This window comes from Larus michahellis, chromosome 2, assembly GCF_964199755.1.
Source record: "Larus michahellis chromosome 2, bLarMic1.1, whole genome shotgun sequence".
In the NCBI taxonomy this organism is placed as follows: domain Eukaryota; kingdom Metazoa; phylum Chordata; class Aves; order Charadriiformes; family Laridae; genus Larus; species Larus michahellis.
The window spans coordinates 26,487,528-26,513,127 of record NC_133897.1 but is presented as its reverse complement, the minus strand read 5'-3'; the positions used below and the strand labels follow the sequence as shown (position 1 = coordinate 26,513,127).

General features: G+C 36.6%; 1 protein-coding gene across 10 annotated transcripts in view; it reads right to left on the bottom strand.

The window, feature by feature from the left end:
* The window catches only part of ANKIB1 (ankyrin repeat and IBR domain containing 1), a 97,881-nt gene that overhangs the window by 19,568 nt on the left and 52,713 nt on the right, over window positions 1–25,600 (bottom strand). For all 10 annotated transcript variants that reach the window (XM_074574659.1, XM_074574664.1, XM_074574658.1 and 7 more), the window contains 6 exons: window positions 20,184–20,366; window positions 10,709–10,826; window positions 6,867–7,075; window positions 4,448–4,536; window positions 2,581–2,725; window positions 1,034–1,200 (listed from right to left, as the gene is read on the bottom strand). In XM_074574659.1, the coding sequence (XP_074430760.1) occupies window positions 1,034–1,200; window positions 2,581–2,725; window positions 4,448–4,536; window positions 6,867–7,075; window positions 10,709–10,826; window positions 20,184–20,366 (911 nt within the window). The remainder of the gene's footprint in view (window positions 1–1,033; window positions 1,201–2,580; window positions 2,726–4,447; window positions 4,537–6,866; window positions 7,076–10,708; window positions 10,827–20,183; window positions 20,367–25,600) is intronic.

The following is a 25,600-nucleotide window of genomic DNA, read 5'->3' as shown; positions in this document are numbered from 1 at the left end:
CTTTCCAAGAAGTTCTGTCTTTTGTGGTTGTTTCATTATGTCTGCTTTCCTCTTGTTCCTTCTTCCTTTCCATTCATGTGAGTAAAGAACTAAAATCAGAAGCATTTCATTAAGAGTCTTATGATATTTGGAATCAAGGAGATTATTCAGGATATCTTCTTCTTGCATCACAGTTTCAATTGAAAAATGAAAAGAAGGATTACTCAGCTTGTCTGCATGTCTATACTTTGGTTGACCCTTTTTGATCTTCCAGCAGTGAAAAGGATGTCCCACTACAATAGCCATAAATTGTCAGTCAGATAATCTAAAGGAACTAGGGCTTTGCTCTGCACTTCAGAAAAACATCCCACCGCTTTTTTGCTTTTGTTGATACTGCTGTTGTCCTTTCCTTGGAAGTGCTGAAGATAGGCACTCTGAGAGATGTTTTTTAATATCTTGGCTTTTTACTCCTTCTTGAGCTTGTATTCATCTTAAGACTCAATAGAAGATAACATAAAGAAAAAGTACTGATCCTGAAGTGAAACAATGATTGGAGTGATCCTGCAAACAGAATACCTATGTATGAAGCAAAAGGTCCTCCATAGTCCTGTTTAAACTCCAGGTTCTTTGATGTGATTCTACCAAAACTCAGAAAGAGATAAAAATTGCTGGTTTTCTGTGCTACAATTCAGAACGTGCCATGTTTCAATTATACAACAACTATCCAGAGCAGACACAAAAATCCCTCCACCAATATCCCACTGCTTCTCTGTCCCCTCAGAACAGAACATCACAACACTCCATACCACTGTTTTGCATCTGACAAAGGCAATAATGAGTAAGACAGTACTTATAAACCTTTGCTGTGCTCCAAAATACTAAAATATTTGTGCACATGAGGTTATTTCGTGCATGGATACAGGATAGTACAGTCACATACCATCCCATACACATTTTTGTAGCACACTTGATTCTAAGTGGGACTTTTTAATTAATCCCTGGAATAGCAGTGACTGTGAGTTTATGCAGATGTAGGTAATTTTCTAGTACTAACCAGCAGAAAAGATGTCCTTTTCCACAATCTACAGCTGGGGCTTTTAACATTGGGAAACTGAGTGTATCTGATCCTGTTGAATTCGATCCTTGTCTTGTTAGCCTTACTGCTCTTTCACAGCCCGGTATGGGACACCATTTAATAGCAGGATTATTTTCAACAAAGGCCTGGGGGGAGAAAAGGAAAATATTTTACCACATAAGACCAGAGCTCATCATTGATATAAACCAATCTGTATTCATAATCTTCCTTTGAAGGACCAAAGCCAAAATGCATAGCTGCTTGTAGCTACTTTGATAGGTTTTAAAAAACTTATTAAAATGGAGTAATTTGATCTCCACCTTAATTTAAAAAAAAAATAAAAATAACAGTACTTCAGACTTATGCTAAGATGCAAATGACTTACAACCCAAACAAAATGTTCAATGTGTGCAAGTCAATTTCTTTGTGATATGGCTTACTGTAAACTTCTACTCTATAGGCTCTAGTAATACACTCATTAACAGAACCAACTCTTGTAGTCAAAAATAATTAAAACCTTACTGATTAAAACAAAAATCCCACAATATATCCCACCCACAATAAACTTGAAATCAGAACTAGACTAACTCAGGAATTTACCTCCAATCTTTTTTGATTAATGTAGCAGATCTTCTTTTGTAAAACTTACATCTAACAAATGAGGAGTAAAAGGAACTTTCACTACTTTGCTTCAAACCAATGCTGATCACCAGCCACTTGAAATATGAAGATGTACAAGATTAATCGTATCTGGTAATTTAATTTGCATCTCACTGTGTAAGACTCTGTTACTGTGTATTAAAGTGACTTGTCACACAGAGAAAGTACTGTATTGTAAAAAAAAAAATATTTCTCTACTTTCTTTTGCCCTGCCACCACTGATAAAGTAGTACGTTATCTCAAAGACTAGTTCATTACTACACCAGTGTAAAAGAAAAAGGGTGAATTAAAAGATTGCTTTAAAAAAAAGTTGCAATGATGGAACTAAACGCATTAAAAATCAAACAGGAAAACCAAATCCAGGTTTTCCTACTTCTCTTCCTGTATATAGCAATCATATCAAGCATTGGATGGAAAAAAAATTCACTTGTACTAATAAATTTTTAAAATGGAAATAGGTACTATTTCTAAATGTAAACAGTCTCTTGGTAATAAAAATAATCCAAAAACTTAAAAATTTTAGATTGCCAACACAAACAAGACTGTCTGATTAAAAGCTTCGTATCACCTGTTACAAACATTAGTTTGATCAAATAATTTTATTAATACTGCATTAGGTTACACATTATGGAAGTATTGCATTTGTGCTAAAGAAATAAATATAATGTTCTTTCTTTTTTTCAGTGGTCTGTCAAACATTGGTATTATGACATATAAGAACATCCAATAATTCAGTGTATATATTAATTTATGAATTTTTAGTTGGAAAGTTACAGATATATTGCAGCATTTCACACAGAACTTTTAAGTTATTTTTTATAAAATGAAATACAGTTCAAGAGTACAAGAACAGTTTGATAATTTACCTTAATGTCAAATTGAAGATATCTTTTGTCCATCTCCTTGGAAACCACACTTTCTATGATGTCTACAGGCACAAGCTGGAAACAATCATATGCTGGGCAAAAAATGTTGTGAGCTTCACCCTCCTGAATTTTCAGATTCAAAAATCTGCCAGAATTTTGTCAGTCAGTATTTGTGAATAAAAAGTAAAAATTAAAAGGCTGCTGAATACTTTATACCAGGTTCACATATATTCACATTAATCAATTTTTAAACAAAGAATAGGAAGGATCCCTTTCTGCTCAAAAGGGCTACAGATTTGATGAACAGCATAATTAAAAAAACCCCAAAAGAACAGTGCCATGGTTCAAAAGTGAGCACCATCAGTTATGCTTAGCCCTCTCTGTTTGTGGTTTCCATCCTTGCCATTTATCAGACAGCTATGCAATGTTTAATTAAACTGAGCATTACTTCTAACTTAAATCAGAAACGGAACGTGTAAGTGTAATTAATCTAGGAAATAATTAATTTCATATGCAATTAATTTTTACAACTGTGCTAGTCAAAATAGGTCTGCTCTTGGAAACAAATTTCTAAATGGAGACCGTTGTAGTCCCTAAGCACCAGAATGCAAGACAGAACGAGCTCAAAAATCTGCTGAAAGCTGGACTTCAACTAACAAGTGCACAAGGTTGTGTAGTTTAAAAGCTGGAACTTACTTATTAATCTGACACCAAGGATGATACCTATCTCACCTAACTTTAATCATCTAAAGGACAGGAAGCTATTCTAAGTTAGTCATCTGGGATCCTTTAATAGTTAAGGAAGAGAGACTTGCCCGTTCATCCCAACTTAGATTCACATCTTAGAATGGGATAACTCAGTCCTGGCTACCGGCTCAGAAAGATGAATCCCACCCTAGATGTGCCACCGCAAACACTTGCTTGACATTGAACTGTAGCTCAGAGTACACTCACAAATTGCAGTACGCATAGTCCAGCACCCAAATTAGAAGCACCATGTCAAGCCAGTGATCTCTTGGTAACTTGTACACCGCTGCATAACAATTTGCAAGACAACAGAACTATTAATTTCCTTGCCACTGAAAAGAATTGCCTTCTACAAGCTCATATGGAAAAGAAAGTGCTCTTCCTTAACACAGGACGAATGGGTCCATATAAATTGGGCTGATCTGCAGTAGGACTAGCTGTGCTGATACGACACTGTAACAAGACACTATAGTGGTCCAGTTCAAGTAGAAGAATCTCCTGAATGGGGACAAAGATGAATATAAAGGCACTGCATACAGATATAATTATTCCCAGGAAGTATGATTAATATTTATACTAGCATAATTATCCATGTCTGATTTTTTTACTAGCACGACTATTCTGACTTTAAAAAAAATACGTAGTAACAAGAGCATTACATTAATAGAACTTTTGAGCTAAATCTGCTCCTCGATTATTAGCCCTCAATGTAAGAAAGCATGTTAATTGCTTCTCTGGAAATGGATTTACGATACCGAAGTTCAGTGTGCTAAACTAAGAGACGGAATTAAGCATGTGCTTAATTTAGCAAGTGTAAACCCCAGTGCCGCCAACATCACACATACACTGAGCAAATCAAGAGTAGGTTCATCTACTTACACACAGGCTTTAAACTTTGGCTTAAGAGTTTTGCTGAATCAGGACCAAACCAAACATTATGTAAGCCTAGAACAGTTGATGGCCACTTTGAGTGACAGCTTAAATATTCGATGGGGTCAAACCAGAAACTCTTTGAAATGAAAGCAGTACTTTAACATGAGCTGTTTATGGTCTCTGCCATTTCCTCTTCAAAATGGCAAAGTGAAAGTTTCTCAAAAGATATAAAAGTGCATATACTCACGCCTCCCAGCATGCTCTGCAGAAGTCATGTCCACAAGGCATATCCACTGGGTCTTCAAATACAGAAATATTACACATACAAATGCCACACTGTGGATGAAAAAAATACTTCTGATTAAGAAATACCTAAAGCCTTTCATATTGTTAGCAGGACATGTTACATTGGAAAATCTCAGCAAAAATTTAAAGTGCTCCGAAGGGGAAAAAAATCTAACCATACCCAGAAAAAAAAAGTTATTTAAGCTATAGAAATACAAATGGGAAAGATTATGTATCTCTGTTTCTACACCTTCGTATCCAAACCGCACATTTTGGGGTGCCTTCCATTGTGTCCTCCCGCTCAGTAAGTGCTTCACCCTACAAAGCCTGGGACCTTGAAGTTAGAGTTCTACGGACAAAAGGGATCTGAATTTTTCACCAGCTTCACAGGCAGCCAGAAATGGAGTTTGGGGATGACAGAGGCTACAGGAAATGTTTAGCATCTCACACAATCAGGTCCAAATCAAGGCGGAGAAATCCGGTTGTGCAACAGCAGCAACTATTTTAAGTAATAATCTACATGAATACTATTTTTTTTAAATACTTTGAGGTTTTCGATTAAAATAAAGAATAAGTTAAGCTACAAATATTCCAACAGAAGATACCACTGCTGAATTTCATACAACTAGGTAGTACAGAAAAAATAATATTGAATATTAAGACCCTTACTCTGAAAACATTTAAAGCATAGGGATGAAACTACTCATTGCTTGTGCTCAGGTGTGAAAATAAATATTCATGTTCTTCAAAGAGTACAAACAAATTTTCCTTTCCATTGGAACAAAGATTCCAGGAAAATTTACTTCAACTTTCAATACATTAGATATTATACATTAGATATTATACACACATAGGACATTTCCAAAAAACCTACAGTATAAAAGCCTATAGTATGTCACTTTTAAAAAGCACTGTGTTACAGCCAAAAAAAAAATCAAACCAAAAAAGATGGCATTTAAAGTGTAAAAATTGATGAGGGCTTTTATTGTCGTTTCAGCCATTTCAGCTTATTGTCTTGCCACAATTAAATATTTTAGAAGTTGACAATGCGTCAAAAATGTTCACTATTAAATTTATAAGAGTTTTCAATTTTGTTTAAAATGTAACCTTAAAATAAGGAATTTCATGAAGCCCTGAGTTCAAAATATCAAGTACAGAATATTTACTGGCACAGTTTTAATTATAAGATAGGACATAAATGCGAAATCTGAAAAGGAGCTTTACAGCTTGTGGTTTTATTTTATCTATTCCTTTTAGTTTTCATTTTCCTGCCAGACCGAGAGACTTCAGAAAAATATGTATTACTTCATACACAACATTTTGAAAATATTATTTTGATAGCTCCATATAAGATTTTTAAGCAAAATGTAATATTAAATGTGTAACTCTGGATTTGGATTTAGACACACTAGATCTAGAATGGCGATCATTACGCAAACCTGCATTCCTGGCTCATGGACCATCAGCGACCAAGAAAACACAAAATGTAAAACTGAGGACATGTAATCTTTCATTACACATTTTAATTACGAAATATTCCTGGACAATGTTTAACTGCTAATGTAAATAAATGCATGATAACATTATTTCTTCTATATAGCTTCTTTTTCAGCATTTTAGAATTAAAGAAATAAAAGATTTCTATGCAGGAATGCAAAATCTTAATTTTAATATGAGATCTAGGGATGATCCATTTGCAAGACTGCATATAATATTATAGCAAAATGCTTAGGTCATGGAGCAAAAGTTTTATAATGCTGCAGCTGCAGATTATTAAAAAGAGAACTCTGTCTTCCAAAAGAACCACACTGATTTTAATGAAAGGCACTTTCATATTTCAAATTTGCAATAGCCTTGTAAACCGCTTGAAGCAGCCCACACATAGTAAAAGTAATTATAAGCTTACAGTACACTAGTGGGCTGACATTTCAAAATGCAGACAAAGAGAATTTTGTTTTCTAAAGAAAAAAATTTCAAAAGGCAGAGTTCACAGCATTGAGTACATTCAGGGAAATGGATACAATGAAAGTGAACATCTTGTGAGAGTTCACTCAGTGAGATGAGAAGAGAAGCTCAGAAGAGCCAAATGCACTGATGTGACTGTAGTCAGCTAAAATGCTACTTTGTGAGGGACAGTCAAGGTGAAAAGAGAGTGCTTTGTATTAGCCAGATGCTCGACTGTGTTATTATAGAGAATGTCAATTACATAGAAGTGTCAGCAACTTCTCTGTTCGCCGCTTTTGGAAAGAGAAACACTTCAGACCTTTACAAACATGTTTTCAGAATGAGATGACAACGCGGCTCTCCTGTCCACGTAGGTGTGTTATGTTTAGAAATAAGCTTTTTTGCCCCATTAGCTTCAGACGTATTTATAAACTTACCACGGCTGTCTCAAGGTCTCCTGGTGAGGGGCTGATTTCATCAGGGGAGGTTACAGAAGAGCGAGTAGTACGGGGAGTTCGTGGGGAAGGGAGCGTATCCCACGCGTTGTATCCGCTCGGAGGGGGAGTTGGCATCTGAACCCCTGAACGCTGGCAACAGTTCTCCGGATTCGACATCCATGCTTCAAGCAACTTCTCCCTGTCCCAGTCTTCAAGAAATATACAGATACAGGCAATTACGCAGCAGACAATGTTTAAAATATATTCTGTAACCGCACCCTCAAAAGAATATATAATCAATAAGCTAAACAATTTTAGAAATAAATAAACACGATAAAGGATAAATGAACGTTAACTTTAAACATTAAATTTTATGGAACACATTCCAAGATAATACATAATGCAATGTATTTATGTAAATAGTTGCATCGCAAGCGTCTCCTTCCCCTGTAATATCAGTCTTAAATAAAATATATTTTATTATTTATTTACAGCAATTGTAGTAGCTAGGCGACTCAATCAGAAACAAGAACTGCAGTGACTTGCAAAGACAGAACAAAATAGAACACTCTTGCACCACAGAATTTTCAATATTTTCCCTTTCTATGAAAAAAGTAATTGTTCAATAAGGATTCACTTTTATCTATTGTTGGTTTTTTTAGGAAGATGAAGCCAAGTGCTACAAACGAAAGAAGACTAAGATACAACTGGATTACAAAAACATTTGCAACCTAATGAGTTACCAGTCTTTATATATACATATGAGTGATGTATTTCTGGTTAAAAAAAAGAAAAAAACCCCACCTGATTGCAAAAAATATATCATAATTACATTTATATTCTATAATTGTTACTGAATGCTTTACTTTTATTCATAATTAACACTGCCCATTTATATACAAAAAAGAACTAGTGAAACAAATTTTATTATGTACGAAGATCTTAAAACTAAATCAAATCTTTCTTAATCATCGTTTGAAATGTTTTCTGTTTCTGATTCCAAAGAGTAATACCAAGGATATCTCAAGAATAGTGATTTTTTTCTATTAAAAATACATAAAAGTTGTCATTTAAAGATAAATTGATAAAATTCCTATATGGATTTGAATCTAAAACCATCAACGCTATGCACAGATCAGATCAACTACAATTTCAGAAGGAAAGAGAAATTTCCCAATTTTTAAAATATTTTAAACTTGTGTTTTGTTTTTTTGTTGTAAGGTATTCCAAATTGAAACTCAATGTTATTAACCTAAGATATGTGCTATTTTTATTGAATTTTAGATTTTATCAGAAAAAGGTAAATAGTATCCCTATATTGTATTAATGCTGGACCAAAAAAAAAAAGTGTTCTAAGCACTGAACTTAGTAAAAATATCGCCCCTGTCGAGTAATGATTGCTCTCATACTACAATCTGCTCCCTCCCAATATTAAAATATTGAAAAAAGCCTTTGAGCTGGAGATGATTTACTGATCTGGTGCTTATTTATCGAAGCTAAAACATATAATGGGCTAGTTTAATTACATTTATTTAAAGACACAGACCCTGAACAATATTTACACTTCAAAAATTATAAATTTTATTAGCATTTTTCAAATCGCCCTGAGCTTACAATCTTTCAGAGGGGAGCTGACTGATTCTAAGATACAGAAAAAAATTGCTAAAAGTTTTCTTGAACTCCTTTGTTTCTACTGTATCTTTAAAATTACCCTGGGTTAAGACATGCTACTAAATGGACTCTACTGTGTTTTCTTTACTAACTTACGAGTTTTAGTAAAATACGAGGTAGTTATATTTGCTGAATTGCCTCTCTTTTATCCTGAAATCAGCTGCTGTATAATGAACTGGAAGAGAAACAGGAACAATGTTCAAAAAGTTCTTGTAGAAATACTGTAAAGTTATTTATTTTCATGACTGCCATAATAACTTTTTTTTTCATCTTGGCTCTAACTGTACATACTTCTGTCTCTTAATTTTAAAAAAAAAAAGAAAAGAAAAATACACTCTTAACTCTCAGAGTTATAGTTGTATGATAAAAGAAAGCAAAGTTTGTTAGATTAAATATTCCGTGTCTGTAGCCATTAAAAATTATTAAAAGGAGTACAGAAGAATGATCTTTCCAAGAATTTAAAACATGCTTTTCATAAATTAAGCGTGAATTACGTTAAGATTTCACATTACTCTTTTATGAATTTCAAGATTAAATGCAGAATCATTACAATTTGGCATTTGATGTTTCCCAATTGTCTAAGCCTTTGTAAATAGCTCAATTATACCCTTTACTAGGCTGAGGCAATTCTATGTCTCTGTTTCAAATAAAATAAATTTTCTTTGAATAATTTCCAGTGTATGACTGCAGCTACAGGCAAAATAGTTGACTTTCTCATGACTTGCAAATTGTCTGTGCTTCTTTCTCTGCACCGGCCAATTGCATTAAGTTACCACTACATCACTAAGGCAACATCAGTAGAATGACCTTTCCAACACAGACTGGTTTCTTCTCAACTTTCCGCTCCTGCTTGCTAGATGCTAGCAGACATTTCTGCGCAGTTTACATCAACCTCACTGCTTTTGGACTTACTATGGACTGTGCTGCGTGTTTGAACAGTGTTGCCACAATTTTCTTCTTCAAAATATCTGCACAGGTTACAGAATCTGCCTACCCGCTTAGTCAAATATATAGTAATATTTAGCCTTAATGAGGGTATTCTGAGAATCCAAAAGAGCATTCAAATATTGCACGTACTATAAATACATTTTAAGAATTAAACAAATAATCAACATTAAAAAACGTATATGCAAAGACTGTGCCTTAAATATCATCAGACTGGCACAAGTTCATGTTCACTTAAGTCAGTGTTAAAAGGAACACCGACTATTGAAAATAATGAGTTTCAGGTACCATATCTCCTCATGGAAGTCTGCCAAACATTCAGGGTTTAAAACAATATTTTTCGTTTTCCCTTTTCTCTTTCCCTTTTATTTTCACAAAGAGTCCACAAAAATAACAGGGTATGAAAGCTTAACTCAGCAACTCAGGTGATGAGCATGCAAACCATTAACTACCTGAGTAATTCCTTTGGCATATAGTAACAATGCAGATGGCTCCACTGAGCATAAGTTTTTAATTAGCAAATCAAAGCCTAAAGCTTCCACTGAGTTTCAGAGATACTTTTGTCTGGAGCGAACACACTGAATTCAGCATATCCCCATTCTGACAACCCCAGTTTAAATTATACAACAAGAGCACACACTGATTTCAGTGAAATTAAACTGGTTACAGATATACATACAGAAAAGTATACCCTGTATTAAAAGAGTAACTATAAAAATCCTTCAAAGGACATGCACTCGTGTGCTTTAAACCCCAAGGCAATTTCCAACCATTTATTACAATGGTCAGACTGCTTCCATTGCAACAAAATATAAATAAATAAATAAAAATTTGATTCAGTTTAATACACAAATATATAGTGGCAGAAACCCAATGGTCTGACAAAAATAGGTACAATAAATTTGACTTTTTTGACATATAAACCCATGGAAGTTCTACTTCTGTGTCTCTCACTAAAATAGAAAAGCTCTGTTTCCCCATACTGCTTAAGTTAAAATGTCTTCCATTATAACTCCTAGTTTGAATCACTTTCCTATCAGCTTCCCTGTCTGCCTCAATGCTTTTCAACGTACTGCAGCTGCACTTCTTTCTGAAGTACTGTGTGAACTGTTTCCTGGCATGTGATTAATCGTTACATATCTTTTACTTGGAAATAAAAAGTAAACATAAAACTGCAATTTTGATTTTGCTGAAAAGTTTATTTAGTCTTTAAGGTTTATGATTACCATGTGCCCGAAGCAGAGCTTCTGCAGTAAAGAGCGGGGCTTGGAGCATGTCAGCAGATTCCACAATCAGCATATCCTTAAGCCTTCGCAGGTCCTGAAGTCTGAGCCCCTCATATGGCTGTGAGAATAAGAAGAAAGACAATTTATGTCCAGCAGCATTCCATATTAATTCCATATTAAAATGAAAACATTCAAAGCACCGTTGCTGATCATCATCTCAACTGTAAGGTAGTACGTGACAAAATTTATTCATTGTGCAAACCAATGACCATGCAAAGCTATATGGAATCACTGTCATTTCACAATATTTATAGTATGATTTTGTACATTCCAAAATCTGAAAGACAGTAATCTCTAGAGCCCTCCATTATAGTTGGAGGCCATGTTCAAATGATAAACTAGCATAACATTGACTCTTTTTCTCTCAAAAAAGCTAGATTTTCAAAGAATCCAGGTGAATTTTGAAGTGATTAAACCTCAATTATTGTGGCATGGGAATGAGAATGCATGACTAGATTTGAACTAAGGATTTCAAGGAAAAGCGAAAGAAAGGAAAGGTAACACGCGTTCCATATAGACCCTCTGACACTAACTTTATACATGAATTGAGACCTATTAACTTTGAATTGATCTGGAGGAGGATACATTGAGACATTAGATAGTAAGAAGGGATATATCTGTGAACAGAATCAGGTACAGGTCTTTTGAGGCAGTATCAACCCTCACAGAAATGGAACAGTCAGTCATGAATAGGACAGATGAGACATGCAGTTAGAGGTTCACAGGAACACAGAACAGTTGAGGTTGGAAGGGACCAGCAGATGTCATTCGGTCCAATCCTCTTGCTCAAGCAGGGTTACCTAGAGCCAGCTGCCCAGGACCATGTCCAGATGGCTTCTGAATATCTCCAAGGTTGGGGATTCATTGTACATAAAGATGTCAAAACTCTCTTTGAGAAACAGCGGAAAACTCTGACAGCCCTACATAGTCAGAGCAGATCATCCTGGTCTGGAACTCCATCCCCTTATTACAGCGTTTAAAAAAGGTCAAATTAAAAAAAAAAAAAGGCAATAATTTCAGGATTCTGAATTAGCTCCAACTACAATACTGTAGATGCATACATATGTTCTGCAGACTCTTTTTTAAAACTAAGAAAGGAAGAACATGACAGCAAATAATATATTTGTTAGTGTTACACAGGGAAACCGCCCAAAAGGTAGAAAGAGAAAAACAAGTGGGAGGAAATATACAGAGAATGGATACAGAAAGGGTATGTAAAAAAATTATTCTAGCGTGCACCGGTTTTATTTACATAAAGGATAGCTAACAAAAGATTTAAAACATTTGACATAAAACTGATATATGCTGGCCACCAATGGCAATTGCCTTCACCAATTTGGAGAAGAAAGGACACAGAGCAGCAGCGATAACAGATAACCACATTAAGACCACGCATCGCTACTATTTACTACCTATATTTTTATTTTATGTAGAGCATAGTCCAGGGCTCTCCAGTGCTAGATCATACGCTCAGGCATGCACGCATACATACACAGGCATGAAGCAAAAGACTGGTTCTGTCCTCAGAAGTTTACAATCTAAGTAAAAGTCTACTGTGCACATAACCCTTTGAGAATAACAAGCAGAAGGCAGAAGAAATGGGGAGAATGATACACTGGGCTTCTAAATTATTTTGTTCCTTTGAGACACCTACTCTAAAAACATGACATGCTTCCTACATTCTACATATCATAATAAACTCTATAAAATGCATCTAAAAATATCACTGCCGCCAACAAGGACCTCTTCTGCTAGCTAGTCAGTAAAATAAACAGGAATTTCTTGATATTAGGAACTTTGTGATCGGCAAGAGTAATGGTGCTGTGGCTCTGCATTGGGTCTTTGCCCTTTTTGAGAAAGCACGAAAAGCAGAAGAGAAATGGACTGTGAGTGTCCTGACCTTTATCTTGATTGCCCAAGTTCAGGGAGTTTCTGTATGTCCTTCCATTGCTGATCATGCATGACTCAGTAAAGGACAACCTGAATGTAATGGCTTGCACTGAAATAAATCTGGGCCACTTGATTCATAGCATGCTGGAATTTGACTGACCTACTTAATTTCTTACAAAAGAAATCATTTACAAAAACATGTCAGAGAGACAGGATACAAACAGCTGGGTGCCTGAATGATTATAATTGTGCGAATATAGTGCAAAAACAAATGGAAGCAAAGAGTAAATTGTCTTGACTGAATCTGAACTGCATTTTGAATTGCAATTGCAAAACAAGTGGCTTCGTCAGCACAACATTACGCAATTCTTGAAGACCACATATAACATAAAAAGAAAGGTCTTCTCTGTTAAACCTGCAACATATATGCATGTTTTAGTAATATTTTATCCTAAAATGCAGATATGCTCAAAATTATATTTAACTGACTAGTTCTAGATCAAACACTGGCAAGTATCTCCCTCGAGTAACAGACTATTATATTATCTCAGCTGGAGCATTCCACACAACCCAGCAGGGATTTTTGGATCCTGTGGTTTTTAAGAATCCTAATTTTATCTTTTTAAGTAATGAGGGAAATATTTCTCAAGAATGTGTTAGAAACTTTAGACATTCGTTTCATAAAATAAGATATGAGCTCTAAGAAGAAGCTGAAAGAAAGGAAATTTTAGGCTGGCACTATTAAGTAGCTTAGCCTGGAAATTCCAAAGTGAAGGCTTTATACGATGAGAACCCTCAAAAACGTTAACGTGCACAAGACATAGTCTCTTGTAGAGACTTGTGAAGACACTGTCTTTAGTTATAAGGATGTATAATTCTTTATGTACTGTCACAGAGGATTGTTTTTTAACTGCTTCAAACATCGATGACTTATCTCTGCACTGCCATATACTGTAAAGGATTCTGATTACAGCTTATAATGCTGTGACCTCCTTTAATACCCATTTACAGAGGAGTTCTTTATTGATATTTGCTGTGAGAAAGGCATTGTTCAATATTAGCATCATATAACTATATAGTGATTTTGGAATATCCTATTTGAGTTACTACTTTAATGCACTGGTGACCTTCTCACTACAGATTTCAACACTTTTGTATTCTCAAGAGCCCTTCTTTTTAACTATTTTCTTCTTGATTTTTACCCCTGATATTTAGATATCATAGAGTACATAATGTTTTTTCTCCTGAAAGTACTTTTAATATGTAAGCTGATTATTTTAACATTTCATTTCAAAGTGCTATTATTTTCTTCAGTTATAAAGTACCATTAAAATAGACAAGGGCAAAGTAATTCTTTGTTACAGTGATGACTGTATAATTAAATGGTGTCAAATACACTTATGTAAACATCCTCCTTTATGGGTGGATGAATTCTATAATTAATGGAGTCATATATTTAAAAAAATATCTAGACTCCATTTAACTCCTTCAAGTATAAGTATAGGCACTATATGTATATAAATCTTAACTACCTGTAGTCCCCTTCTCTCCTTTCACTTAATAAACCTTTCTGTATCTGTAGAGACAAAGTATCTGTTTGTATTTATGGTATTTACATTATATATATATTTACATAACATCAAGTCTGGAACTGAAGAAAACCATTCCAGTAACTATACACTTAATAAATCTGCGATACACTCAGTAGCAGTGTATTTTTACAGTATTCAGTGGCACATACGTAAAATGAACTAAGAAATTAAATACTTTGCTATTGCACTGAGTCTGATTGAGAGCCAGAACTGTTCTGGATGATCTGCTCTGAAGTACTACTCAATCCCAGGTGTTTCTTATGTAAGTTTAAAACATTGCATGATGTGACTGAAATGATGGTGCTTGCTATCTTCCAGGGATACATCACCAAGACAAACATGCTCCCATCCTAGAATAAACACCAAATTAAAAGACCATGCAAATAAAACAACCAAAATCTACAAAAGCAGTTTAAAAAAATAATCAGTTACAGTCATATTATTTGGGGTAACTTCAATTAGATTTAAAATATAAATATAAACTTAGACTTTATGTAAGAGAGGTATTTTTTTGGAGATTGTTTGCCAACAAAGTAAGAGAAAGAATCAAGACAAAAAAGGTCATCTGAAATACTCTCCTGGCTTGTTTTCTAACACCCTTTCCACTGCCCACACATCATAGATGGGTCTTCTTTTGCTACCTATCTACAGTGTTAAGAGAGTCACACTTTATACTCCATTCTTAAAATATTTAGCATTTCCATTTTATACAGGGAAATACAGATTATGCGTGTGTTGGTACACTGTTTTCCTTTCAAACTACATTTTGTGGAAACACACTTAACAATCATGTCAAAACTATTAGGGCCTGTTTGCTACCCATCTTTAACTGCACTCTCTAATTTGATCACTAAAAATGTCTGTGGTGTACTAAACCCAAAGTAAAATAGAAATGTTGCTTTGAAAATATGCTTCAGGGAGCACTGTAGTAAAACAAGATTTTAAAAGGCTGGGTAAGTATATGATGGAAATGGATTTTATTCAAAAACCCTTGTGGAAGGAGTAAACTGAACTGCTGGAATGGATGGGCACTCTTTGCTGTCGGGGTCTCAAACTTGACATGTGGGTCTACTCAGCAATCTGTATTTCTTAACGGCTTGAGAGCCTCTGTAATGAAAGAAAGGTATGTGCAAGTTATTTTTTCCACTATTACAAGTGTTTCAATTCTAAACATGAGCACTCACGTAACTCCTTGGTAATATTTCAATGTGAAGAACACCATGAACTGGTTCTCAACATCAGAAACAAAGCTTTGTTATTACTCTGAGTATACACACTTAATACAATGACACTGCACAGAGCACTACAAAAATCTTTTGCTCTGTATGAAAAAGACGGTTATTTTCTGCTGTAAACGTGGCAGGTCTGGAAGGGGAGGTATTGGGTACTATCATTCCAGATACTCGTGTGCATATCATAAACACCAGAGTTAAGCCTGTTTGGCCTGGGAAGAAATCCTATTCATGGTTTTTAAATATTTTATCTTTCCCTCTAACCTTCATTCAAGAGATGAAATGACTTTGAAAATGCATTTCTTGGTGTTCCAAAGTTTTTTAAATTCTTTATGAATTAATTTTTTGTGTTTTGGAAAGATGTTAAACAGTCATCACCAAGCAATTACAAGTTAAACAAGCATTTTGCACACTCGCTTCCCTTAGTGTTTAATATTTGTTAAAAATGAAATTGAGAAAAATAAGAAGTAGAGGACCATCTTTGAGGGCAAATTTTGAGGGAAGGCTTTTGCATCGCTTCTCATGCTCCACTAAGATAACAGCTGGAGGAATCACCATAGCCAGTGGTAAGTGCGGATGTTACTGCCTGTCCCAGACATTTGTCCACAAAGCTGGAGGATGAGGACATGTAGTCATCTGGATCACAGTTCAGTGCCAGTCTTTCTAAGGCTGTTTTTTTTTTCCAACTACTCTCGGCACTCTGAGGGCTAAGATTGAAGAATGAACTTCCCCTGGCTACACGCTCTTGGCATCACTCACAAGTGCTAGCACTTGTGCTTTACAGTTACACAAGAAGTTAGAGAACTTATCCCACTGAAAAGCTGCAAGAAAAAGCCGGGGGGGGGGCAGGGGAAGAAGGGAGCACATGAAGGCAGAATTGCTCTATGTGAAGCCCCAAGACCGCCAACTGGTATACTAAATTCCTGCAGGGATGAAACAAGGAAAACCATGGCCACCTTGGAATTAAACCTGGCTAGGGATGTCAAGCTCAACAGGAAGGGCTTCTACAAGTATATCGGGAGCAAAAGGAAGATCAGAGAAGTTGTGTGCCCACTGTTGAATGAAACAGGAGCCATGGTGACAGAGGATGCGGAGAAGGCGGAGTTACTGAATGCCTTCTTTGCTTCGGTCTTTACTGCTTGGACCAACCCTCAGGAGTCCCAGGCATTGGGGGAAGTAACGGGGAAAGAAGACGACTTCCCTTGGGTTGAGGAGGATCAAGTGAGGGATCAATTAGATCAGTTAGATATTCACAAGTCCATGGGCCCCGATGGGATGCACCCGAGAGCGCCGAGGGAGCCAGCGGAAGTCATTGCTGGGCTGCTCTCCATCATCTTTGAAAGGTCCTGGAGAACAGACGAGGTGCCTGAGGACTGGAGGAAAGCCAACATCACTCCAGTCTTCAAAAAGGGCAAGAAGGAGGAGCTGGGGAACTACAGGCCAGTCAGCCTCACCTACATCCCTGGAAAGATGATGGAACAGCTCGTTCTGGGCATCATCTCAAGGCATGTGGAGGAAAAGAAAGCTATCAGAAGTACTCAACATGGATTCACCAAGGGGAAATCATGTCTGACTAATCTGATAGCCTTCTATGATGGCATGATTGGATGGATAGATGAGGGGAGGGCGGAAGATGTGGTCTACCTTGACTTAAGCAAGGCGTTCGACACAGTCTCCCACAGCATCCTCACAGGGAAGCTTAGGAAGAGTGGGCTTCATGAATGGACAGTGGGGTGGATAGATAACTGGTTGAAAGACAGAGCTCAGAGGGTAGTGATTAGGGGCACAGAGTCTAGTTGGAGGTCAGTGACGAGTGGTGTTCCCCAGGGGTCAGTACTGGGTCCAGTCCTCTTCAATATATTCATCAATGACCTGGATGAAGGGATAGAGTGCACCCTCAGCAGGTTTGCTGATGACACAAAGCTGGGGGGGTGGCTGACAAACTGGAAGGCTGTGCCGCCATACAGAGAGACCTGGACAGGTTGGAGATCTGGGCAAAGAGGAACCTTATGAAATTCAGTAAGGGCAAGTGTAGGGTGCTGCACCTGGGGAGGAATAACCCCATGCATCAGTACAAGTTGGGGGCTGACCTGCTGGAGAGCAGCTCTGTGGAAAGAGACCTGGGAGTCCTGGTGGACAACAGGATGACCATGAGCCAGCATGTGCCCTTGTGGCCAAAAAAGCCAATGGCATCCTGGGGTGCATCAAGAAGAGTGTGGCCAGCAGGTCGAGGGAGGTCACCCTCCCCCTCTACTCTGCCCTGGTGAGGCTGCACCTGGAGTACTGTGTCCAGTTCTGGGCTCCCTGGTTCAAGAGGGACAGGGAACGGCTAGAGAGGGTGCAGCAGAGAGCTACCAAGATGATTAGGGGACTGGAACACCTCTCTTATGAAGAAAGACTGAGGGATTTGGGTCTCTTCAGCCTGGAAAAAAGACGGCTGAGGGGGGATCTTATCAACACTCATAAATACTTAAAGGGTGGGTGTCAGGAGGATGGGGCCAGGCTCTTTTCAGTGGTGCCCGGGGACAGGACAAGAGGTAACGGGCACAAACTTGAACATAGGAAGTTCCACCTAAACATGAGGAGGAACTTCTTTACCCTGAGGGTGACAGAGCACTGGAACAGGCTGCCCAGAGAGGTGGTGGAGTCTCCAACTCTGGAGACATTCAAAACCCACCTGGACGCATTCCTGTGCAACCTGCTCTAGGTGACCCTGCTCTGGCAGGGGGGTTGGACTAGATGATCTCCAGAGGTCCCTTCCAATCCTATGATTCTATGAAATTCCAGGCTGACATTTTTTGGCTTGTGAATCTCTGGAACCTGTGGGAAAGCTGCCCTGCTATGTCAGACGGATCTCGGTCTGCAGGCCTGCCTGCATTTCAGTTCTCATGCTCAACAACTTTGCTAAAAACAAATCAAATGAAGAACAGGACCGTATCTTTTAACAGTCCCAGAGAAGTGACCCCAAATTAATATAATTACCTTTTACTCAAGTCCCTTGTAACTATCAAGTCTTTAAGCTGATTTTGCTCTGAGCATTTACGTTAAACAGTCACGAGACACTACTTCATCTTGCTGAAAAGCTTGTTCAAGTGGTTCTTGATTTGCCCCACTGATACCCATAAGTTCGCTATCCTCTAAGCTGTGCTGGTGCATATGCCAGCAAACCCATGGTATAAATATAATGATAAAAATGATTCAGGTTAAATAAAACAATTACATATTACCACTCTTTAAAAGTTTTTCTTCTTTTAAGCCAAATCATTGCTATGATCCAGTTGACAACACAAAACCCAACTAATTCTATTTATACAACCAAAGGAGTGGTAAACTGCAATCATGGCAGGAAACTGCAGCAGTCTTTTAAAGTGGTTTTGCCAACAGAGAAAACGTAATTTCAATCTATACTTTTACAACAATTTGGGTGTCTCTATACAGGAATATTCAGAGAAACTGAGTTAATTACATTTGTTATTTCAATGTACAATTCATGTGTATTAAAACTCATCTCAAAATCTCTCATCTAGGAATAAACAATCTAACTAAGCTTGTTCAGATTTGAATTTGTTGAAGAAAATTAGTCAGAAAATTAATTAAACAGTACAAAGACTTTCTTACTTTCAAATAAAAGTGACCATGTGTAGCATTTTTCAGGGTAACAGTCAATGTGATCTAAGCCTACTCATATCTAAATCTGAATGAATTTTCTTTTAAACTTCATTAGCTCATAAGCTAATAAAAGGCAAGGGCATGCTACTTTTGAAGGGAGCAGCCATACAGAAATCTACTGTCCTTTAATATACACAGAATTAATTTGTAATATTTACTGAATCATATAATTTATCTATGTATTCTTATTTAGAATTTTAGTTAATGGATAATGGATGGGGGAGGGAACTTTTGCTCAGAAAATTTTTGGTCAAATTGTCTTTATCAAATCACAGTCTTCTGTAAGGCACACCAGAGTTCAAGCAAATTTGTGTCAGTGAATTGTCTCTCTCTTTCAAAAATTGACTTCAGAATAACAACAGCTGTTATTACCTGTTTTTCATACAAGTTCTGGTATGCAGTAGCTTCAGGCATCATGTTATAAAACAAGAAAGTCAATGCGTTGTTTTGAAATCCTTCACTACTCAGCTAGTTTTCAGTGACGTTCAACCCAGTCTCAGCCTAGGAAGATCCACCAGAATATTTTCCCTATTCTATCCCACAAATTTTCTCCTTTTCAGAATTTATCCTACCCTCATTTTCAGGCAGAAAGACATCTTCATTTAGAAGTGGCTTTTGTCAGGGTAGGTTAAAGGTTGGACTTGATGATCTTAAAGGTCCCTTCCAACCTCAGCAATTCTATGATTCTATGATTCTATCTTAAGAAATAAAAATACATAAAGAATGTTTGTTTTAGAGAAACTGTTTTCCAGCTTACTGGCTTCACTGTATTTCCCCCAGCCTCACAGCCTTCAACGCTTTCAAGACAGTCCATGTAATTAAGTATATCAATAAAACTTCTCTTTAGTTTTGACAATGTATTTATGTTCTCTGAGCTTAACTTGAAAGCTATAAAGGGCTGTATTAAAATCAAATGGTTTACAAATAAACAGTACAAAGTACAGTACCTACTGAAATACTTTGTAGAATTTTCTCACAATGTAACTGCTACAAATATGTGTAAAATCCCCCAAATTTAAAGTATCCTCTGACCTCTTTTTTGTCTAAAGCAGCATATTCAGCTTCAATGCTTTCAGCTTCAGGATCACGTGAAAATACCATTCGAGATTCCAGGTTAAGAGCCAGCTCTTTGTGGTGTTGTTTCTCTGCACAGTCACACGGGGTATCTTTATTTTCATTTTCTGCAAACAAATCTCCACCATGTTTTACCAGAAGCTGAAAAGAAAAATGGGAATGTAAACAGTTATTAATTATCAACTCTAACAATACCCTGAAGAAAAGACATGTCAGTTAAGAAGAGAACAAAAAAAATAGGAACAAGGATAATAGAAAGAAGAGACAAATATAATAGCAATAGTCTTTGGGAAACAAAGGTTCTATTTGTTATTAAATAAACTACTGCTTGATTTCATACATAATTATACCTATGCCCACCATATTTCCATGGAACTGCAAAATCTCAGAAACATGTTACAAGGCAATGCTGTACAATATGTCTCTGCTATGTTTTAAATACTAAAATTCTGCTCTATTGATGTGGTCGGTGCTCCATAGAAAATGGGGGGCCAGTGGTCCTCAAGCACCTAGCTAGATGGAGTTAGGAACACCTTTAAATATTCTTTATATATAGGTATAACTCCACCATTCCTCCCAGCACTGGTACACTGGTGGTGACAGAAAATGGGAGATTCCTTTGGTAGGAGGGAAGATGGGGTACCACTTTACAGAGAGTACATAATACTACTGGTAGCTCTACCTTAATTTTGAGGAAGTGAGAAAATTGAAATGAAATCATACTAATTCTAATCATTCTAATATGGTCTAGTACTGCGCCATTTCACCAACCTTGTCTCTTGCCAGTAACCACCCAGAAATGCAGTCTCTAGCTAATAAACACTATTTACGCTGCTCACATTACCTTGCCAACCTGGCCTCCTGCTACAAACTGATCTGATATAAGCAAGGACAACAAATGCCGCAGATATTTAAGGCCAACAGTGGACCATTTTGCTGATTTATTATGACATTTTTATAACATGTGCTAAACTTCTAGTGATGGAGCACCCAGGACAATTATTCACTACTAAAATGATTAATCTTATTTCCAAATAAAACTAAAATCCATAAACACTATTTTGCCTTCTGACCATGATGGCTGTAACAATACTATCCTGTATTTTTAGCCAGGATATTTAAAAACTCAGTTTCTAATTTTTACAATTCTAAAAAAAGCATAATATTTCCTCAAAATGATCTGTTCTCCATATAAATCTTTTAGACCATGATCAGTCACTTCTTACTTCTCTCTTCAGCAGATTTTATTTCCTGCACCCGTCGCTGTAAAATACAGAATGTATTTTACAAACCTGGAATCACTCTTCTAGATTCTTTGGAAACTTTTCCCACATTCTCCAAAATAAAAAGAAATGCAAATGCCAAAAACGCACAAACAGGTGTAATAACAAAATTTAGTCGAGAAGGTATTTGTGTCATTGAGTAGGACACTGTATTTTATCTTCATAGCAGAGTATCAGGCAGAAATAAAGATAATACTGGGATAATTATAAGACAGCCAGACTACAGTTACCTTGTTATATCTAAACTTAACATTGTCAAAACTTTGTTGAGTTTCACATTCTGTCTGTACTTTTTAAACTCTAACAGACATTTAACTGAGGCAACTAAGACACCTTCTGAGGAAGAAAAATAATAAATATACTTGAAAGAACACTCCATAGACCTATGCAGCTCAAAATCTAATCCACAAAATGAGGAATATACAAATCAACAAGTTTTTAATAATGATGCCATATTTCTCTGGTAGCACTGTTAAAAAGGCTTGTGTCTCTTAAGTAATTATAAGGAGATTAACAATTTAAATAATCACATTAATAATTTAAACAATTGCAAAAATGCTGCTTAATATGCCAAATGTGGTGTGATAGAGTGGAATATATCTGCATCAAATCAAATCTATTCAGCATGAAAGTTAAGTCTTTTTTCTATTCAGTATTCTGAGGTAAGCACATTAACTTTGCCCAAACTATCTTTAGCAATGAGTTCCACACAGCTGTTCTGCTAGGAGGAGAATTTTAACACGTGAATGGAGAAGTCTCAAGACAACACATTTGACTACCAGCTCCGAACAAATCAGCTAGTAGGTGGTTCACCCAGAAGGGACTATGCTTTCTCCTTTCCTTATGTGTGTGTGGTGGGGACAGGGGAAGATACAAGGCTGCAGTTTTCCTGAAAATTTATGGAAAAAGGAGGAGACGATTAAAAGAGGAATGCTGCTCTGAAGTGCGAGTAACCACCACAAAACTGGGCAAAAGGCGGTCCTGGGGTTCTAAGTAACCTTCAGTTTACTGGAGAGAGGGAAGATGACTTGAGAATTGGGCAATTCAGATTTTTATCTCTTTTTGTTTTGTTAAGAATTTTAAACCTCAAATACTTCCAGGAACAAAGAGATCATTGTTAAATTCCTTTCGGGCTTTTTGTAATGTAGTGTTCCTGTTCATAATCCTGTTCCTATTGAAGGCGTTAGAAGGACTGCAGACTGCACTGGAAGACTTAAGATATCTCAGATGCTAGCCTTAGGATCCAACATCTTCTACCCTATGGTAGGGCACATAACGATGTTTGAACTTGGGATGTACTCTACGTTTCGAATGTAGAATCCACAGCTGGTTAGACTATGTAACTGTGTCCAAACTCTGGCAAATAGCAATCCATGTGGATCAGACCATAAATTCTTCTTCAAAGACAAACTGAAAGCAAATTAAAAGTCAGAGGTAGTTTAGTCAATTGAACAGTACGTATTGTCATGATAATATAACCCAGTTTATATAATGAAATGGGGAACTAGCAGTCTAGTAGCTGGATTCACCTAATGAATCGTATCACAGATAGTGAGAAACAGAATGATAATTTGTGAAGAAACACAAACCATGAACTTTCACGGTGCATTTTAAACCAATTGATTTCACAGTCTGCAATTAAAAGCTGCAGCCCAGCTCCAGAACCACAATTTATGCTGCAGCGACTGTGATTCTTTCTGACATTATAGTCTGCCTGGATTTTACTGCGTGAGCCCATTTGCTTCGTGCTCTTGAAACTGAAACTTTTGAACAGCTGTGTCTACCTCTAATACCACCGTATAGTCGCAATTGGGGGCATAAAGGCAGAATGACTGAGGCAGAAGACTCTTTGCTCAAATCCCTTCTAAATTTGAAGTCTAAGTTACCTGGGAATCTCAAGTGCAGAGAGAAAGACAGAAGACAAATAAGTACGAATTTCTGTGGATAATGTAACTGTTCGCTTTTCTTGTAGTATACATTGATATAGGTCCAACTGCAAGCACCTTACAAATCAGTGTAATAGACATAATATTTCACAAATGTGAGTAAGCAAGCTTGTAAATACCACAAATTGAATTATGTTGGAAACTTTCTTCCATTTACCATTTCTCTACCAGAAGCAATCATTCTCACGTCATATCACTTTATGTGAGTGTTCTTCATCAACTTTGCTCAAAGAGGCTGTTAAACTCTAAACCCTGATTCTCCCATTTTCTGATAGGACACGCACATTTATACTAATGTGCAGTACGTTTAAAAGCAAATTGATCTTTTTTGGGAAGGTTAGATAGAACAACTGTGACTGAAAATCCCTGTAGCCAGAACTTATCAGGCAGCTGGATCAAACAAGCGGCACTAAAAATGAGAACAAGAGGAAAGTACACAGTCCCTTGCAATTAACATTTTTGTTTATCAAATCTAAAAAGAATTAAAAGTTGACAATCAAGATAAAAGCAGTATTAACATAGACCTAGGAGACAGCCTGATATTTGTTTGCAAATCAATCACATCAAAAGAGGAAATCAATCATATAACCATACAAATAAAGAAAGATTCGTTCTAGTTGACAGGAAGAGACAGGCAACACCTGTATGTAATTCAGTTACCATGTACATAGTTAGCTGGGCCTGAGTATAATTTAGCTAGCAAAGACTGCACGGTGACTTGCCTCCCTGCTGGAAATCACTAAGCGTGTAAATAATTTCTAGGGACATGTTGAAGACAAACTGCTAGCTTGCAGAGCTGTAACAACATGGGGCAGAGAAAAGAGAAGGTACAAGGGCAAGATTTAGGCTGTGATACTGGAGGTTAAATATCAGCATCTAACAGCAGCATCCTCTTAACTCCTCTCAGTACTGAGTAAGGGACCACAGAGGCTTAAGTTATAGCACAGAATATGGCGTAAGGAAGCTGAATGTCCATTCATTAGAAGCTCAGGAAACTAGGAAGGGTGATCATTATACTAACAGAATGAAAGAAGCGTTGGCTATGGAAATTAAGAGACACTATCTGGGCTTTCAAAGAGGGAACTAATGAAAAAACAGAAGATAAAGAAGAGCATCCAGTTCAAGATGGTGCACAGCTAAGGTTGAGGAACTGAAATGACAAATTTTAAATGAGAATTTTCAGACAATATCTGGAAACTTGACAGAATACAATCAGTGTAACAAAGTAAAACCAAAGAACATATTATGTAACAATCACAGAGAATTTCACAGTATTGGAAGGGTGGTGCTATTTATCTTTTTAAAAAACAACAACAACAAATTCACAGATAAATAAACTAACTCTATCAACAAATACCAGAGAATCCCAGTGGAATATAATTCTGGAATTAAACAAAAAAAAGCTTTGGTCACCATCTGACCAAAACTGTAATAATAAAAGTGATGTGCTGACCAAGAGAAGAAATGCTTCAAGGGCAGAAACCACAAAAATAAAGGGACATTCAATCACTGTATCTCCCAAGTATACTGAGAAAATGCTATGCTAATACATGATATTTAAATTAAAATTTCTGACTACGTAAGTGACTGAATAATAGACAAACTAGTTAGCAAACACATGAGAGGAGAAGCAACTCCTGACTTTGTTCAGAGCAGTCTACAAGACCTAATTCAAAAAGTTACAATCAAAGAACTTCTCAGTAACAATTCTCAATATGTGCTGAGATTCACCATTCTTGCAGAAGCAGAAAAAAGACAAATAATCCACTGCCTACTTTCAAAAAGTGTTATAAAATAAAAGTGTGGAAAAAAATTCTAGAAACATCAGAAGAATCTGTAAAGGCAGAACAAGGGGACGGGACTGTACGGGAAAAAAAAGCTGAAGTTGTCTCTAGATGAAGAAAAAGTAAGGCAGAAAGTCTGGAAAAGTTAAATGTAAAATAACAATAAAGAAGGTTCTGAATATTTTTTTGAATAGTATGCCAAGTGCATAACAACTCGGAATAAATCATTTTAAAACACAGTAAATCTGTCAATGTGTTTGCAAGGTCGGTTGCTGGACAAAGTGCAAAAGCAATCTCAAATAACATAAAGCAGAAAAGTGATACGAGTCGTTGGAATCCAGAGTCTCTGTGGATGTACCACA